Source organism: Salvelinus alpinus, chromosome 32 (assembly GCF_045679555.1).
Source record: "Salvelinus alpinus chromosome 32, SLU_Salpinus.1, whole genome shotgun sequence".
In the NCBI taxonomy this organism is placed as follows: domain Eukaryota; kingdom Metazoa; phylum Chordata; class Actinopteri; order Salmoniformes; family Salmonidae; genus Salvelinus; species Salvelinus alpinus.
In genome coordinates this window covers 11,676,500-11,692,857 of record NC_092117.1, presented here as the reverse complement: position 1 = coordinate 11,692,857, position 16,358 = coordinate 11,676,500, and the positions used below count along the sequence as shown (strand labels likewise).

The 16,358-nt window shown below is 41.7% G+C and overlaps 3 protein-coding genes across 5 annotated transcripts in view; 2 read left to right on the top strand and 1 right to left on the bottom strand.

Moving 5' to 3' along the window:
- The window catches only part of LOC139562305 (serine/threonine-protein phosphatase 2A 56 kDa regulatory subunit delta isoform-like), a 53,043-nt gene extending 46,888 nt beyond the window's left edge, over nt 1-6,155 (top strand). For both annotated transcript variants that reach the window (XM_071379893.1, XM_071379894.1), the window contains exon 17: nt 321-6,155. In XM_071379893.1, the coding sequence (XP_071235994.1) occupies nt 321-458 (138 nt within the window). In that variant the 3' untranslated portion in view covers nt 459-6,155. The remainder of the gene's footprint in view (nt 1-320) is intronic.
- LOC139562311 (male-enhanced antigen 1-like) lies at nt 6,016-9,324 on the bottom strand. Of its 2 annotated transcripts, none has more exons than XM_071379909.1 (4): nt 9,188-9,324; nt 7,734-8,047; nt 7,484-7,589; nt 6,016-7,308 (listed from the first exon to the last, which is right to left on the bottom strand). In XM_071379909.1, the coding sequence occupies exons 2-4, from the start codon at nt 8,013-8,015 to the stop codon at nt 7,145-7,147; spliced, it is 552 nt and encodes a 183-aa protein (XP_071236010.1). In that variant the 5' UTR covers nt 8,016-8,047; nt 9,188-9,324; the 3' UTR covers nt 6,016-7,144. The 2 variants fall into 2 exon arrangements, with proteins under 2 accessions (XP_071236010.1, XP_071236011.1); XM_071379910.1 differs by having other exon boundaries at nt 7,734-8,043; nt 9,188-9,267.
- dnph1 (2'-deoxynucleoside 5'-phosphate N-hydrolase 1) lies at nt 9,289-11,132 on the top strand. Its single transcript, XM_071379913.1, has 4 exons — nt 9,289-9,834; nt 10,056-10,127; nt 10,528-10,638; nt 10,826-11,132. Exons 1-4 carry the CDS (start codon nt 9,699-9,701, stop codon nt 10,942-10,944), a joined length of 438 nt encoding a protein of 145 aa, XP_071236014.1. The 5' UTR covers nt 9,289-9,698; the 3' UTR covers nt 10,945-11,132.
- Nucleotides 11,133-16,358: the final 5,226 nt, after the last annotated feature.

The following is a 16,358-nucleotide window of genomic DNA, read 5'->3' as shown; positions in this document are numbered from 1 at the left end:
TCACAGGTATGTACTCACACCACCCGTACCACATACTGTCCTGCCCACCTGCAGCCTGCCCACCTACAGGCTGTCGTTCAGGATAGTATTAATACACCTACCAACTAATCAATGAATTAAGAACAAACAGCACTGTTCTGTTGATGTTTCACATGTGTATTTCTTCTTCTTTTCATCTTTCTATGTTTTTAAAGTTTAAACGTATTCCTCAACCAACTCATGTCAGTTTATGAATTCACCAGACCATGTCTGTCCATTCGAGACATTTCATTACTATATTGGATATGGTCTTGAACACTTTGTTCTATAAACTTCCATAGGGGATGAAGGACATCAAGAAAGAGAAGGTGATGATCCGGCGGAAATCGGAGCTGCCGCAGGACGTGTACACTATAAAAGCCCTGGAGCAGCACAAGAGAGCGGAGGAGTACCTGACGGCCAACGAGGAGGCCCTCTGACCAGGGAGCAGTGGCACCCCCTGCACCTAACCCCCCCCGTGTCGCATCCAACCAGTCACCTGCTTTACGCCCCCTCTTCTTCTCCGCTTCTTCTCCCCCTCCACTCCTTCATCTCTGCCGGAGATCCCCATCTGCAGAAAACCAGGGCTATCACAGAGACGGACAAGAACACACATATGCGCACATATAGGAACATACAGACCTACAATAGTTCCAGCTTGCACAAAAATACACACATACTTGCCTACAGTGGGCCGATCATTAGGTTGCACGAGGACAACAATAACATAACAGTAGTATTAAGTGTAAGCATCCGTGAAGCATGTTTCTTTGTTTCCTTTTTGGAACCCAGCATTACCTATAGAGGGCAGTAGATTGTGATTGATTCTCTTGCTAGCTTGCCTGGAGTGAGAGGGTGTGGGTAATCTGAATGGTTTTGTGGATGATGAGGCCATGCTTTAATCTAGCTGGAAGTCTAGTGAAAGTAGTGGTTCTGCTCTGTAAAAACCCCTAGCTGTCAGGTCATGCCCAGGCAACATAGTAAATGTTGGGGAAGCCAAGTCTGTGACACAAAGCTTACAAGACAACTTAGTGCTGAGCTATTAACCAAAATGTTTTTTAAACAACTAATTGACCGATATCGGTTCTATTATTTGAATTCAATTTCTTTAGAATTTTTTCTGTAACTCAATGTGTAGTTTTTCTAGAGAAATCAGATCAAGCCCAAACTGTACGATATAGTAGGGAGTTGTAGTTGCCAACAGGCCAGTATTCTACATAGTTTAGCGCGGAAAATGTGGTAATTACCTACAATGACCATAATTCACTGAAAATACATGATCTAAGTAATTGATAGTTGGTATTCAGCAGTCATAAAAGTATGCCTTATTTACTTCGAAGAACTATTAAAATATTAATTTTGCCAGACAGCATAGCTCTATAGGGATGAGATTATGACTTAGAATGAAATAATAAAGTAATCAAATAAAACAAATGTAATATACACAACTGAAATATTTTCTTAAAGTAATGTGAATAAATGATGGTTAATAAGTGATAAGCAGCACTGGGCAGTCATTGCCATCATGGGACTTTTATTAATTATTTTATTTTGTGTTACAGCATTCAACCAACTAGTTCTGAGGATTAGTGTTTTTTTAGGTCGGTTCGATTATTAAAAAGTCATCACGGTTTTCAATTTCGGTTCCGATTATTTATTTAAATATTACATTCATTATGAAATAATGACATTGCAATGATTTTAGAGCTTCTTGATGGAAATTCCAAACATTAAATTGCCAAAATATTGAAAATATTCCAGTGTCTCTGTCAAGTCCACATTGGGTAGACATCAATAAAAAATAAGACATTTCTATGAAATAATAAAATATTTAAGTTTTTATTTGATTACTTTATTATTTTTAATTCCTTAAAGTCGTCATCTCATCTCTGCTCAGGCAGTAGCAGTCAGCCAGCCAGGCCATCTAGCGTTATCTATGTGCTCCCCATACTGTGCTGGTTTCAGTCATCCTATTTAGCTAGCATGCCTAAAGTATGCTTCAGAGCTGACTGGCAAAAAAAAATTTTTTACTAGTGCTTCAAAGTAGATAAGGCATACTTTCACGAACTGTCTCTGTCCCTCTTATTGTTTTGTTCTGTACATTCCTCTCTCTTAAAAGTGTATCCGTCCAGAGATCTGTATATAATGACGAGATGCTCATGTCGCCACCCTAACAATTTCATTGTCCCAAAGGCGGGAAAGCAGGCGACAAGCTTTGGTTCAAAATATTGGGCAGATTTTGGCGACAGTGAAACCTTTCATTCCGCCTCTTCCTCTCTGATCCGTCTCTGTCCGAGTTGGGGAAAACAGGTGCAATGGATTATGGTTATTGTAGTTAATTACCACGTTTCTGCAATGAAATAGGTTGAACATTTGCTTAAGGAAAACTACAACTCCCTTCATCCCAGCGTCCCACATAGTTCTTGACTTGAGTTCTCTCGTGAATGATTTGATTTCCCAAAGAGAAACGGTGCGTTGGGCTCACAAAGAACTATAATTGAACTGATGCCGGTCAATTAGTTGTTTAATAACCGGAGAGAAAAAAATGAAATGTTGGTTAATCGCTCAGCACAACAACCCACATAATGTAAAGAGCATTTAAACCGTGATTATTTTTTCATAACCAAACCGACCTCAAAAAGCACTAATCGTTCAGCACTACAATTTAGGCAAGGCAATTAAATAAAATGAGAGAGCACTAGGAATCAAGATGGCTGACTTTATCTTAATTTAATTATTTACTGTATGTCAGTCTCTTCCATGAGACTGTTTTGCTCACGTTTTAGTACAGTAATTGTATCTTCGTCACCTCTTTTTGCATAGTAAAATCATGGCCTTACACGTCTGTTGAATTGCATTCTCCCTGTTGATTAGTCATATGCTAATAACATGATTGTAATCCTGATGATTGGTTTATGTCAGAATCCATGAAAAAACAATCACTTAGTTCAGACCTAGCTGCTCACATGAATAAGTGTAGGTTTTTGTTTTGGTCTGTTTTTGACAGCGTTTTGTAGTTCACAAAACTGATATGGCTTTTCATATGTTAATTCCTAGCCGGTCTTCTGAAAAGCACTTAAAGATACAAAACCGTGATATATTAGCAATTGTCCGTACAAGAGAATGAGTTTACAAATGTCTCAACTTGTAATTGAACTGTAAAATGTTTATTGTATTTTTTATAATTAGAGGTGTAGCTCAAAAACGAATCATGTCACTGTGTCAAAAAGAAACCTCCGAAAATAATTCCGTTAGATAGAATGTCAGGTTAATATTGTCCTCAAGAGGTTGGTCTTTAGGAAAAGCAACCATAAACTGGTGCAGAATTAGTCCATCCTTTTCTCCGTTTTCTCAAAGATAACCTTCTTGCTCTGTCTACAGACTCTTGACTGCCATGATTGTTATCCCAACTCATCCATTCCTTCCATCAAATTCATGTTAATGTGTTTATTAATGTTTCTGGCCCAATGGTTAATGTCGCCTCAGCCTCTAATTATTCCTCTCTAGCCTTCTTCTTGCCTTTCTTTTTTTATTTGTTTTTTTGTGGATTTATACTGAACAAAAATATAAACGGAACATGCAACAATTTCAAAGATTTTACTGAATTACAGTTCATATAAGGAAATCAGTCAATTGAAATAAATTCATTAGGCCCGCTAATCTATGGATTTCACATGACTGGGAATACAGATATGCATCAATTAGTCACAGATACCTTTAAAAAAATGTAGGGGCGTGGATCAGAAAACCAGTCAGTATCGGTGTGACCACCATTTGCCTCATGCAACGTGACACATCTCCTTCACATAGAGTTGATCAGGCTGTTGATTTGTGGAATGTTGTCCCACTCCTCTTTTAATGGCTGTGCAAAGTTGCTGGATATTGGCGGGAACTGGAACACGCTGTCGTACACATCAATCCAGAGCATCCCAAACATGCTCAATGGGTGACATTTTCAGGTGAGTATGCAGGCCTTGGAAGAACTGGGACATTTTCAGCTTCCAGGACTTGTGTACAGATCCTTGCGACATGGGGCTGTGCATCATAATGCTGAAACTTGAGGTGATGGCAGCGGTTGAATGGCACGACAATGAGCCTCACGATCTATTCACAGTATCTCTGTGCATTCAAATTGCCATCGATAAAATGCAATTGTGTTCATTGTCCGTAGCTTATGCCTGCACATACCTTAACCCCACCGCTACCATTGGGCACTCTGTTCACAACGTTGACATCAGCAAACCGCTCACCCACACGATGCCATACACGTGGTCTGCGGTTGGATGTACTGCCAAATTCTCTAAAATGACTTTGGAGGTAGCTTATGGTAGAGAAATTAACATTAAATTCTCTGGCAACAGCTCTGGTGAACATTCCTGCTGTCAGCATGCCAATTGCACGGCCCCTCAACTTGAGACATCTGTGACATTATGTGACACAACTGCACATTTTAGTGGCCTTTTATTGTCCCCAGCACAAGGTGAACCTGTGTAATGGTCTTGCTGTTTAATCAGCTTCTTGATATGCCACACCTTTCAGGTGGATGGATTATCTTGGCAAAGGAGAATGCTCACTAACAGAGATGTAAACAAATTTGTGCACAAAATTTGAGAGAAATAAGCTTTTTGTTAGAATGAAACATTTCTGGGAACGTTTATTTCAGCTCATGAAACATGAGACTAACACTTTACACGTTGCATTTATATTTTTGTTCAGTGTATGTTTCTTGAAAATGCTCCTCTGTTGAGTCAGCCTCATTGTAGAAAGGTAAGGGTTGTTTCAGTTCAAGTGTAGGGAATCTCTACAAAATATCCTATTTCGTTTTCTCTTCCTCCAAACCGGCTTGATTCAATAGGTCTCTGTGGTAGATTGTGTTCTATTGTTTTTTTCAAGCACTCAAGCAATATTTTTTTTGTTTAGGGAACAAACTCATGCACTTCCATACACAATTCATCCTCCTTAAAGGACTATCTACAGATAAAAAAAGATACTTGCTTCACTAATCAGGCACAATAATTATGTTGGAAAAAGGAAAGCCTGCAGTTACCGTTCCAAATATTTGTGTTACGGTATATTGTAATGTATATTGCTTAGGGTTGCAACCCCTTGTCCTGTAGGTTTATCCCATTTACCACTCCCCCCCTCTTGTTTCTTACCACTTGCTGTACGATGTCATAATTTCTTTGTAAGGGTCTCATCTATTGATTGAGCTTCCTGTCAATCACTCCCAACAGTGGGGAACAACTCGCTCTATGGCTGCTGGGCAAAGTGACTCGTCATCTCACCCAGGCAATCTCTTGAACTGCATTGTTGGTTAAGGGCTTGTAAGCATTTCACAGTAAAGTCTACACCTGTTGTATTCCGCGCATGTGACAAATAAAATTTGATTTGCTTAGTGAAAGGTTGGCTGCCAATGTTTCCTCCCCGACAGTAATAATGTTAGAGCAGTCTTAATCCAAGCTATCTGGAGCTGTTTATCATCTCAATTTCCTTACATTTAAATCCGTTTATCCTTACACTTATATTTATCTTGTACTGTGCTCAGTTATCAAAGTAGCGATAACCTCTACACTCACCCTGCGTGGAACAAATCTCATCGGCTCAGATAGCAGACAAGATTTGGCAAATCCAAAGACCCATACTCTAAATTGTATTTTTCTGGTGAGGTTTGAAAAGGTTAGCTGTGCATGAGACGTTTCTATATAATTTAAAATATTAGTTCATAATAAAATGAATGTAACTGTTCTCTTACCTGACTGAACAAGGCACATACATTCCTGCTGACCATGCTTAAAAGGGTAATTGTTGAGACATTCCAGACACGCTAAGAGGTAGCATTGTTACTGTACACTAAATGCCATTGCTGGGTGTCAAGTGATGACATGGAACTGTGCTTAGTTTGTCCAGCAGCCACACGAACTGAAGATTACATTTTGAAACAAAGGGTCTTGCTCCACTCCCTCCTCCACTCTGTCCAGTTCTGACACTAGTCTTAAATTGCCTTCCAGGTCATATGTACATAGGTTGTACTTTAATTAGTTAGAGCATTACATAATATGAAAATCATTTTGTACAGATGTTCATGTATGTACAGAAAAGAAAAAGGCAAAAAATAAAGTGGACATGTTTGACATCCATTGAGTTTGAAAATATGTTGCCCTCACACACAAAACAAGTCAATATCCATCATCAATTGAACAGCAGTAGCTTAGTGTTTCTAGGGTCCTGAGGACCGCACATTTGTGTTTTTACCCTAACACTACACACCTGATTCCATTCATCAGAAACATATGAGTGGAATCAGGTGTCTAAAATGTGCACCCCTTTGTGTCCCCAGGAAATTAACACGTTACGAGACAGGGACATTTTCATTGTTCATTTCTTATGGATGCCCATATATATATATTATGCTCAACAAAGACAATGATTAAACAGTATTGCAATATGGTAATCACCACCCAAAAATAACAAAGGCGATCTGGTGTTGGAAAGGTGGTTTGACTGTACACTGGAACGTTTCAGAAAGCTTAGGGTGGGGGAACTCCTAGTTCATGTAGAGTAGTATTTCTGTTCTCAAGGCCAATTGGCTGTACCTGTCATAACCATTGAGCCTCATTATACTTTAAACTGCTGTACACTGATTCAAGTTCTTCCTTCCAGAAGCAGTAAGAGTTTGCATGATCTGAGAGACAAATATACTATACTCATTAATTTGACCTCATTCACATTAAACTTTACAAATGACAAACACCAAGTAAAATGTTTACATTTTAGTCATTTAGCAGATGCTCTTATCAAGAGTGACTTACAGGAGCAATTCGTTTTAAGTACCTTGCTCAAGGGCACATGGGCAGCTTTTTCACCTAGTCTGCTTGGGGTTTGAACCAGCAACCTTTCAGTTACTAGCTACCTGCCGCCCTTAGAAGTAGTGAGTACCCAGAGGCTCCTATCAAACACATATTTAGGAGAGATATCTTAATCTAATAGGAATTGGAACTTGAGAATTGAGACACCTAGGACTCATGACCCGCCCAGGGGAGTCTGAGCTGAGCTCCTCTGAGGTAAATGTGATGGTGAAATGCATGGCACAGTTAAAGACAGACTGTGGGAAGGAGGCAATTCAGTCTTATTTGCGCTCTAGCATCAGGCCTCCAGAGCTTTGGCGAGTCTGGAGTGTCTGTTGGACCATGTCCTTCCATTGGTCGTCAGAGATCTCCTGAGCCCAGGTCGGGATAGCCAGAGAGGGCAGGGCCACTGCTGCCATGGTCCTCTTCACCAGCTCCACGTGGTCTTTAGGAGGAGTGGACATCAGTACAATGCATTACATTGAGAGTGAGCATGACATGGAGACTTAATAAGCAACACCATAAAGGAGTAGTAATAGCTATGGTCAGTTCTAAGGCTGTATGAGCGTCCCCTGTATGTTTGGGTACTGTGGATGAACTAAGCAAGACTGGATCCTCACCTTCATCCATGGGGATGGAGGCTGCGCTGCTCAGGGCAGAGGCTCCTTCTGGCTCCTCCTCATCACTGTCTAGGGGAGGGGGCTGGGGAAGATGTAAGCCCATTGACTGTGGAGGAATCAATTAAGTTTCATCAATGTCTCAACAACAAGCAATGACATCTGACATTTTACTGACTTTTGTCCAAATGATAAACACATGACACTGATTGAAATACTGCACAGATCATATTCAGAACATAGGGTTAGATACCTCTATTCTCTCCTGGACTTCATGCAGTTGCTCTGCTACTGGGGGCATATCCTCAGGCTGGTCCCCGGGTGCAGCATTTAGTCCATCAGGGTCCTGGTTTAGTGGCTGGTAATAGTAACCTCCATCATCCTCCTCCTCATCTCCCACACCGCCCTCCTCCATGTCCTCTCCACTCCACTCCCCGCCCACTCCACCATCCGACGGCCGCTCCTGGCCCAGCTCCTCCTCAGAGTTTGGTAAGATTCTCTCAGGACCCATCTCGAATGCTATCTCCACTTCCATTCACGGACGCCGGACTCAGGCACAAGCCCTGGCTGGGGGAAGAGTGTGTTATTGAGGGGTAGAAATGGCATATCAACACAGCAGTTATATACCGTACTTGCTGTCTACCTGTGGCTTATCATTTTGCAATGGATGTTTATTATGGAACTAGGGACGTTTGGCTTGTATTAAAGTTTGTAACACACAAGTCATTGACCATTCTCTCTGCTACTGCATGGCGGTACTGATGCACTATCTGCATTGACCTTTTTACTCGTTACATACGCTGCTACTGTTTTATCTATACTGTTGCCTAGTCACTTTATTCCTAGATATATGTACATTTCTTGCTCTATTACCTCGTAACCCTGCACTTCTCTACCTTTTTTCCCTTTGTGCTGTTGTCTGTGCCCAATAATGTGTGTACCATGTTTTGTGCTGCTACCATGTTGTCTTGCTACCATGTTGTCATGTTGTGTTGCTACCATGCTGTGTTTTCATGTGTTGCTGCAATGATATGTTTTCGTCTTAGGTCCCTCTTTATGTAGTGTTGTCTCTTGCCGTGATGTGTGTTTTGTCCTATATTTTTTATTTATAATCCCAGCGCCCGTCCCTGCAGGAGACATGTTAATAGGCCGTCATTGTAAATAATACTTTATTCTTAACTGGTTTGCCTAGTTAAAAATCGACTCCGCACTGGTACCCCGTGTACATAGTCAAGTTATCGTTACTCATTGTGTATTTATTATTATTTTCGTTATTTATGTATTTTCTTTCTCTCTGCATTGTTGGAACGGCCCGTAACGGTAAGCACTTCACTGTTAGTAAACACCTGTTGTTTACGAAGAAAGTGACGAATAAAATATGACTTTCAAACGAGGTAACGTTAGCTAGCTAACTACATTGACACGAAGCGAATAATGCACGAACATGGAGACAGATATATAGTTTAGAGTAGTATATCTCCACCTACCTGCTGTTATCTAATAGCTAAATAAACTGATTTAGATAGCCTGCAAGCTAACGACGTCAGCTAGCTACCGTTAGCAATTTAGCTAAACGACTAGCTAGCAAAATATATCGATACAGACTGCCCGATGAGGGACACACCCTATGCATGAGGTGAGAGTATTATAAACCTTTTGAACATATATATCGGCGTGTGTGTAACAATAACATCTAATTTCACTAACCTTGACAGTTATATTTTTCTCAATGTTTTGGGCCACCAAGTCACTGTCGACGTTCCTGTTCCTGTATATCAACGAAACGGAAATCGAGGCGGATTTGACGTATTCGCGTTTTGGCGCCAGCATGTGTGCCACGAGATGGCGCTAAAAGGCGAAAGGACACGATGCATGGGCTAGCGCACTTCAGCTAATCACACACTTTGGGTCATCACTAGTTACCATAGCCACAAATGTATAAACCCCTCCCATTTCTGCGAAGAATCTTCTTAAATGTAATTTAAAAATTAACCCTAACCGTAACTTAAACATTAACCGCAGTGCTAACCTTGTGTCCTAACCTTAAATTAAGACAAAAAGCAAAAAAAAAAAAAAATCATACATTTTTACGATATAAACTATTTTGACTTTGTGGCTGTGCTATCTAGTGGACACTGGATTTTTTTAGGCATCATTTTCACTCGACTCAATCAAAACGTTTTCAGACACCTATAAGTTAGCGAGCTAAAAGAAAGCCATGCAAATTTACTTCTGTGGCAGTATTCGTGGAGGAAGACAGGATGTGGTTATTTATCAAAAAATTGTGCAGAAACTACAGAAATATGGAGAAGTTCTGACGGAGCACGTGAGTCTCTGTGATCTGTCAGAGAAAGGTGAGCCACGTTCTTTATCACAGATTGTGTCTGACACATCTGTTCTTTATTTCCCTGTAAGAATTTGTACATTTGGCTACCAGCATGAGCTCAACTTGCTTGTCGTTTGCTGGACTGTTACGTTTTATAAAACGATTTTTTTGCATTGTTACTAGAATTTGTACTGTGGTGGTCATGAACTTGTCAACATTTACTTGAACCTTGCATCTTGACTGTCCTAGGAGAGGTTGCTGTGCAGGACGGGGATAAACGTATCCATGACCGAGATATGGAATGGCTTATGATGTCTGATGGTGAGGAAGAGTCAGGATGAGTTTGCCTAGGATGAAAATATTTAAATGTCTGTTGTCTTGTTTATAATATGTGCATCTACTCTGTCACTATTAATTGAAAGCGATTTATTTCAGAATAGCAAAGGTGTATAATGCTACTCCTACAGTATTTAAAAATTAGCTCTTGTTCTTGCTAAAAAGTTACCCATTGCTGAAAGTTACTAATCTATACCCATGTTGCAAGACAAGTTAGTAGTGTTTGCTACTACACAATGTTTCCATCTAAACATTGCTCTTCTCTAATGTCAGTGATAATAGCTGAAGTGACACAGCCCTCTCTTGGAGTTGGGTATGAGCTGGGAAGGGCACTGGACATGCACAAGAAAATCCTCATCTAAACATTGCTCTTCTCTAATGTCAGTGATAATAGCTGAAGTGACACAGCCCTCTCTTGGAGTTGGGTATGAGCTGGGAAGGGCACTGGACATGCACAAGAAAATCCTCTGTCTTTTCCGGCCCTCCTCTGGAAAATGTAAGATTACAGTTTGACTTTGAGAGAAATTATCATAATACGTGTAATTGAATTCAATAACACATATCACAGCAAGCTTTAAACAATCCCACATTTGAGACAGTCACAACTTGATGTTGATTTGATCATATTCCAGTCTTTTATACCTACTGACCTTGTATGATATGGCTTCTCTACCCATGTCCAGCACTGTCTGCCATGATCAGAGGGGCGGTTGACGGGTCCCTGTTCCAGGTGCGAGATTACAAAGAGGAGGAGGTGGAGGGCATCCTGGAAGACTACTTCAACGGACTCGTCAAAGTCTGAGATGGTCTAACTGCATCTATGGTGCCTTCAAAAGTATAAGAAGAGATATGGTTATGATTCCCACTTTGCTAATCATCAAGTTTCTCAATTAAGGACCTATGTTTGTCAAAAATGGTTATGGATCCATTTTTGGGGAGAGATTTTATAGATATGACATGTTTTGAATACATTTTCTACATACACCGTAAGCAAATGTCTTGTCTTTTTACTGATTTCATATCAGTTTGTTGAAGGCTTATAAAGCTATATCATAAGGTCACATCCATGGTGCATATGCTGTTTTGTTAATTGTACTTTGCTTCATGAGGTAGATGCAGGTTCTTCTGTCCACTGGGTGTCACTGGCTCCCTTTAAAAACCAAGTAGGGCTCTTTTCATATAAAAATGATATCCTAAAAGGATATCCTAAAATTGACAGATGGTTGACACATTGAGTTAGTGAGCTATTTCTCACTGATGCAACAAGAACGTGTGCTCTTAGTACTAGAGCAGGTGAATGAATGAGTTATATCTCTTTAAGTCAATCATAACGCTTTCTCTTATACAGTATAACTCTTGGGTTCTATTTAGACTACTACCTTATTGCGCTGTATGCCTATAAGGATATATGGTATAGTGGAGTGGTGCCAGCTTGACTTGAATGTTAACAGGCGGCAGAGCTGTGGAAGGATGGCAGAGGCTGGTCTACACAGGCATACATTTTTGCCATCCTGTCCCTAAAGAGGCAGCTGCCGTTGTGACACAAGCGTTGTTGCCCACACAGGCCCAGCTGTTGGCACTTGGCACTTCCATCACCTCTGAAAACATATCAAAATCCTCTCCCAAGTCCTTTTTTACCACTGAACTGTGACAGGTGACCAGGGAAAAGGAACCAGTCAGCCGTAGAGAAAGAAATAGTAAATAGTTATTGGTTCACACTAGGCCCGTCTCTGGCAGTATTGAGTATCATAACTGTCTGTGTTCATTACAAAGTTAGGACAGTCATTTTCATTTCTGCCAATAACAGGCCATAGAGGACTAATATCAACCTAAGAGGGATGTTGCACCTCTCCTAAAACAACCGGATGGGTTTCCTCAGGCTCACTAGCTCATATTTTATCGGATCTGAATGCATGACTGTTTATTGACCATCATACACCAGTAAACAGTTCCCATTTGTTTCACATCAGTACCAGTTGACAGAGCACAGCTATGATGATGTTGAACCGAGTTGGAGGCACACCATTAGGCTCCCAGAGCAAACCATCTGCTTCAGGAACAAATTCTCGTCGGCAGTGATTAGGCACTGAATAACTGGCCAAAGGTCAGTGAAAACCTCAATGAGAGTATAGACAACTACATGCTGGCTGCTGGTTTAAGGATCATGTTATCTTTTTATTTTTTTATTTCACCTTTTATTTAAACAGGTAGGCAAGTTGAGAACAAGTTCTCATTTACAATTGCGACCTGGCCAAGATAAAGCAAATCAGTTCGACACATACAACAACACAGAGTTACACATGGAGTAAAACAAACATACAGTCAATAATACAGTAGAAAAATAAGTCTATATGCAAATGAGGTGAGATAAGGGAGGTAAAGGCCATGGTGGCGAGGTAAATACAATATACCAAGTAAAACACTGGAATGGTAGATTTGCAGTGGAAGAATGTGCAAAGTAGAAATATAAATAATGGTGTGCAAAGGAGCAAAATAAATAAATACAGTAGGGGAAGAGGTAGTTGTTTGGGCTAAATTATAGATGGGCTATGTACAGGTGCAGTAATCTGTGAGCTGCTCTGACAGCTGGTGCTTAAAGCTAGTGAGGGAGATAAGTGTTTCCAGTTTCAGAGATTTTTGTAGTTCCTTCCAGTCATTGGCAGCAGAGAACTGGAAGGAGAGGCGGCCAAAGGAGGAATTGGCTTTGGGGGTGACCAGAGAGATATACCTGCTGGAGCGCGTGCTACAGGTGGGTGCTGCTATGGTGACCAGCGAGCTGAGATAAGGGGGGACTTTACCTAGCATGGTCTTGTAGATGACCTGGAGCCAGTGGGTTTGGCGACGAGTATGAAGCGAGGGCCAGCCAACGAAAGTGTACAGGTTGGAGTGATGGGTAGTATATGGGGCTTTGGTTAACCTTCCCTCTTTGGAGGGAGCTGAAAGTCCCTATTGCCCCGAAACCTGAAGGATCTGGAGAAGGTCTGTATGGAGGAGTGGGCCAAAATCCCTGCTGCAGTGTGTGCTAACCTGGTCAAGAACTACAGGAAACGTATGATCTATGTAATTGCAAACAAAGGTGTCTGTACCAAATATTAAGTTATGCTTTTCTGATGTATCAAATACTTATGTCATGCAATAAAATGCAAATTAATTACTTAAAAATCATACAATGTGATTTTCTGGATTTTTGTTTTAGATTCCGTCTCTCACAGTTGAAGTGTACCTATGATAAAAATTACAGACCTCTACATGCTTTGTAAGTAGGAAACACTGCCGATTTTGCAGGTTATCAAATACTTGTTCTCCCCACTGTAGGTCTGTAGCAGTTTGGGTCAAGAGTGTCCCCCCCTTTGAAGAGGGGGATGACTGCAGCTGCTTTCCAATCTTTGGGAATCTCAGACAACACGAAAGAGAGGTTGAACAGGCTAGTAATAGGGGTTGCAACAATTTCGGCAGATCATTTTAGAAAGAAAGGTTCCAGATTGTCTAGCCCGGCTGATTTGTAGGGGTCCAGATTTTGCAGCTCTTTCAGAACATCAGCTGACTGGATTTGGGAGAAGGAGAAATGGGGAAGGCTTGGGCGAGTTTCTGTGGGGGGTGCAGTGCTGTTGACCGGGGTAGGGGTAGCCAGGTGGAAAGCATGGCCAGCTGTAGAAAAATGCTTTTTGAAATTCTCAATTATAGTGGATTTATCGGTGGTTACAGAGTTTCCTATCCTCAGTGCAGTGGGCAGCTGGGAGGAGGTGCTCTTATTCTCCATGGACTTTACAGTGTCCCAGAACTTTTTTGAGTTTGTGTTGCAGGAAGCAAATCTCAGCTTGAAAAAGCTAGCCTTGGCTTTTCTAACTGCCTGTGTATATTGGTTTCTAACTTCCCTGAAAAGTTGCATATCACGGGGGCTGTTCGATGCTAATGCAGAACGCCACAGGATGTTTTTGTGTTGGTTAAGGGCAGTCAGGTCTGGAGAGAACCAAGGGCTATATCTGTTCATGGTTCTAAATTTCTTGACTGGGGCATGCTTATTTAAGATGGTGAGGAAGGAATTAAAAAAAAATAACCAGGCATCCTCTACTGACGGGATGAGGTCAATATCCTTCCAGGATACCCGGGCCAGGTCGATTAGAAAGGCCTGCTCGCTGAAGTGTTTCAGGGAGCGTTTGACAGTGATGAGTGGAGGTCGTTTGACCGCTGACCCATTACGGATGCAGGCAATGAGGCAGTGATCGCTGAGATCTTGGTTGAAAACAGCAGAGGTGTATTTAGAGGGCAAGTTGGTTAGGATGATATTTATGAGGGTGCCCGTGTTTACGGCTTTGGGGTGGTACCTGGTAGGTTCATTGATAATTTGTGTGAGATTGAGGGCATCAAGCTTAGATTGTAGGATGGCTGGGGTGTTAAGCATGTCCCAGTTTAGGTCACCTAGCAGCACGAGCTCTGAAGATAGATGGGAGGCAATCAGTTCACATATGGTGTCCAGAGCACAGCTGGGGGCAGAGGGTGGTCTATAGCAGGCGGCAACGGTGAGAGACTTGTTTTTAGAGAGGTGGATTTTTAAGAGTAGAAGTTCAAATTGTTAGGGTACAGACCTGGATAGTAGGACAGAACTCTGCAAGCTATCTCTGCAGTAGATTGCAACACCGCATAGGAGTGGAGCTAGGCACTGCAGGGCCTGGATTCACCTCTACATCACCAGAGGAACAGAGGAGGAGTAGGATAAAGGTACAGCTAAAAGCTATGAGAATTGGTCGTCTAGGACATCCGGAACAGAGAGTAAAAGGAGCAGGTTTCTGGGGGCGATAAAATAGCTTCAAGGTATAATGTACAGACAAAGGTATGGTAGGATGTGAATACAGTGGAGGTAAAGCTAGGCATTGAGTGATGATGAGAGAGATATTGTCTCTAGAAACATCATTGAAACCAGATGATGTCATCGCATGTGTGGGTGGTGGAACTGAAGGTTGGATAAGGTATAATGAGCAGGGCTAGAGGCTCTACGGTGAAATAAGCCAATAAACACTAACCAGAACAGCAATGGACAAGGCATATTGACATTAAGGAGAGGCATGCTTAGCCGAGTGATCATATGGGTCCAGTGAGTAGTGAGGTTGGTTGGGGTAACGGCGATTCAGACAGCTAGCCGGGCCATGGGTAGCAAGCTGGCAGAAGATGGAGGTCTGTTTATAGCCACCTCGTGCGTTTCCGTCGGTAGATTAGTGGGGTTCCGTGTGGTAGAGGGGACCAATCCAATTGGCGTTATAGTTATAGTGACCCAAGAAAATTGTCCGATAGACCTATTCAGATAGCAGCCGATAAGACAGCTAACGATTAGCGGGCCGCAGATGGGCGTTCAGGTTACGTCGCGACGGAGGGGCCAGTTGGATATCTCCCTCGGGCAGATAACGTCGGTAGTCCAGTCGTGAAGGCCCGGTGGGGCTCCGCATCGGCAGTAAAACGGGTCCGGATAGGTGATTGTAGCCCAGGAGTGGCTGATGGATCTCTTCAGCTGGCTAGCTTCGGAATAATTGATTGATGTTATTGATCTTATTGTGTGTTTGGTCCAGGGCCTGACTTTTCAATTGGTAAAATGACAGTAATTTTGGTGTGTTCTAACATTGATTTCAACAATGCTATCTTACGGTAACTTGTGTTGTGATGACATGCATGTTACAGAGTAGCTCTATCATTCCTGTGTGGTGAACCTGAGGAGGGAAACTGTCTGGAGCTCTTTCCCACAGGAAGTGAGGACTCTAGTTTCAGGTTATTCTTGGGGTCTCCGTAACTTCCTCTGCTGGATATTATGTCAGGTTGGGGTCAGGTCACATTTCATCCCCACCGGGCATTATTTGGTAAATTCAGGGGCTTGGGAGCTGAGGAAATGTTGATGGTGGGATAAGAGCACAGAGATTCAGGGAAACTAAAAGGGTAAGTCTCAAATTATGTAGAAACAATTGCTTCCTAGAAAAGACTGCAGGTCTATAACAGTGATGGTATAAAGTGCTAAGTCTGAACCATTGGTGTTTGTCTCCTGGAAAATAGACATTCAGAATGCTTTTTTTTATATAGATTTGACACCTTGTAGCAAAGAAGGGACAGTATCATAGGTAAATGGACGATCAATGTGTTGTTTTCAATTGCTTGATTGAATTGACCTGTCACGCTGCGGTCATGTAATTTAGGGATAAAGCCAGGTATGTGTTCTTAGATCTTCTGTACCTG

Coding starts and splice junctions, on each gene's coding strand:
- dnph1 (XM_071379913.1), top strand. CDS start 9,699: ATGCAAATTTACTTCTGTGGCAGTATTCGTGGAGGAAGACAGGATGTG. Junction 9,835..10,055: donor CTGTGATCTGTCAGAGAAAG/GTGAGCCACGTT, acceptor TGACTGTCCTAG/GAGAGGTTGCTGTGCAGGAC. Junction 10,639..10,825: donor CCGGCCCTCCTCTGGAAAAT/GTAAGATTACAG, acceptor ACCCATGTCCAG/CACTGTCTGCCATGATCAGA.
- LOC139562311 (XM_071379909.1), bottom strand. CDS start 8,015: ATGGAAGTGGAGATAGCATTCGAGATGGGTCCTGAGAGAATCTTACCA. Junction 7,590..7,733: donor AAGTCCAGGAGAGAATAGAG/GTATCTAACCCT, acceptor ATTCCTCCACAG/TCAATGGGCTTACATCTTCC. Junction 7,309..7,483: donor CTCCATCCCCATGGATGAAG/GTGAGGATCCAG, acceptor CTCCTCCTAAAG/ACCACGTGGAGCTGGTGAAG.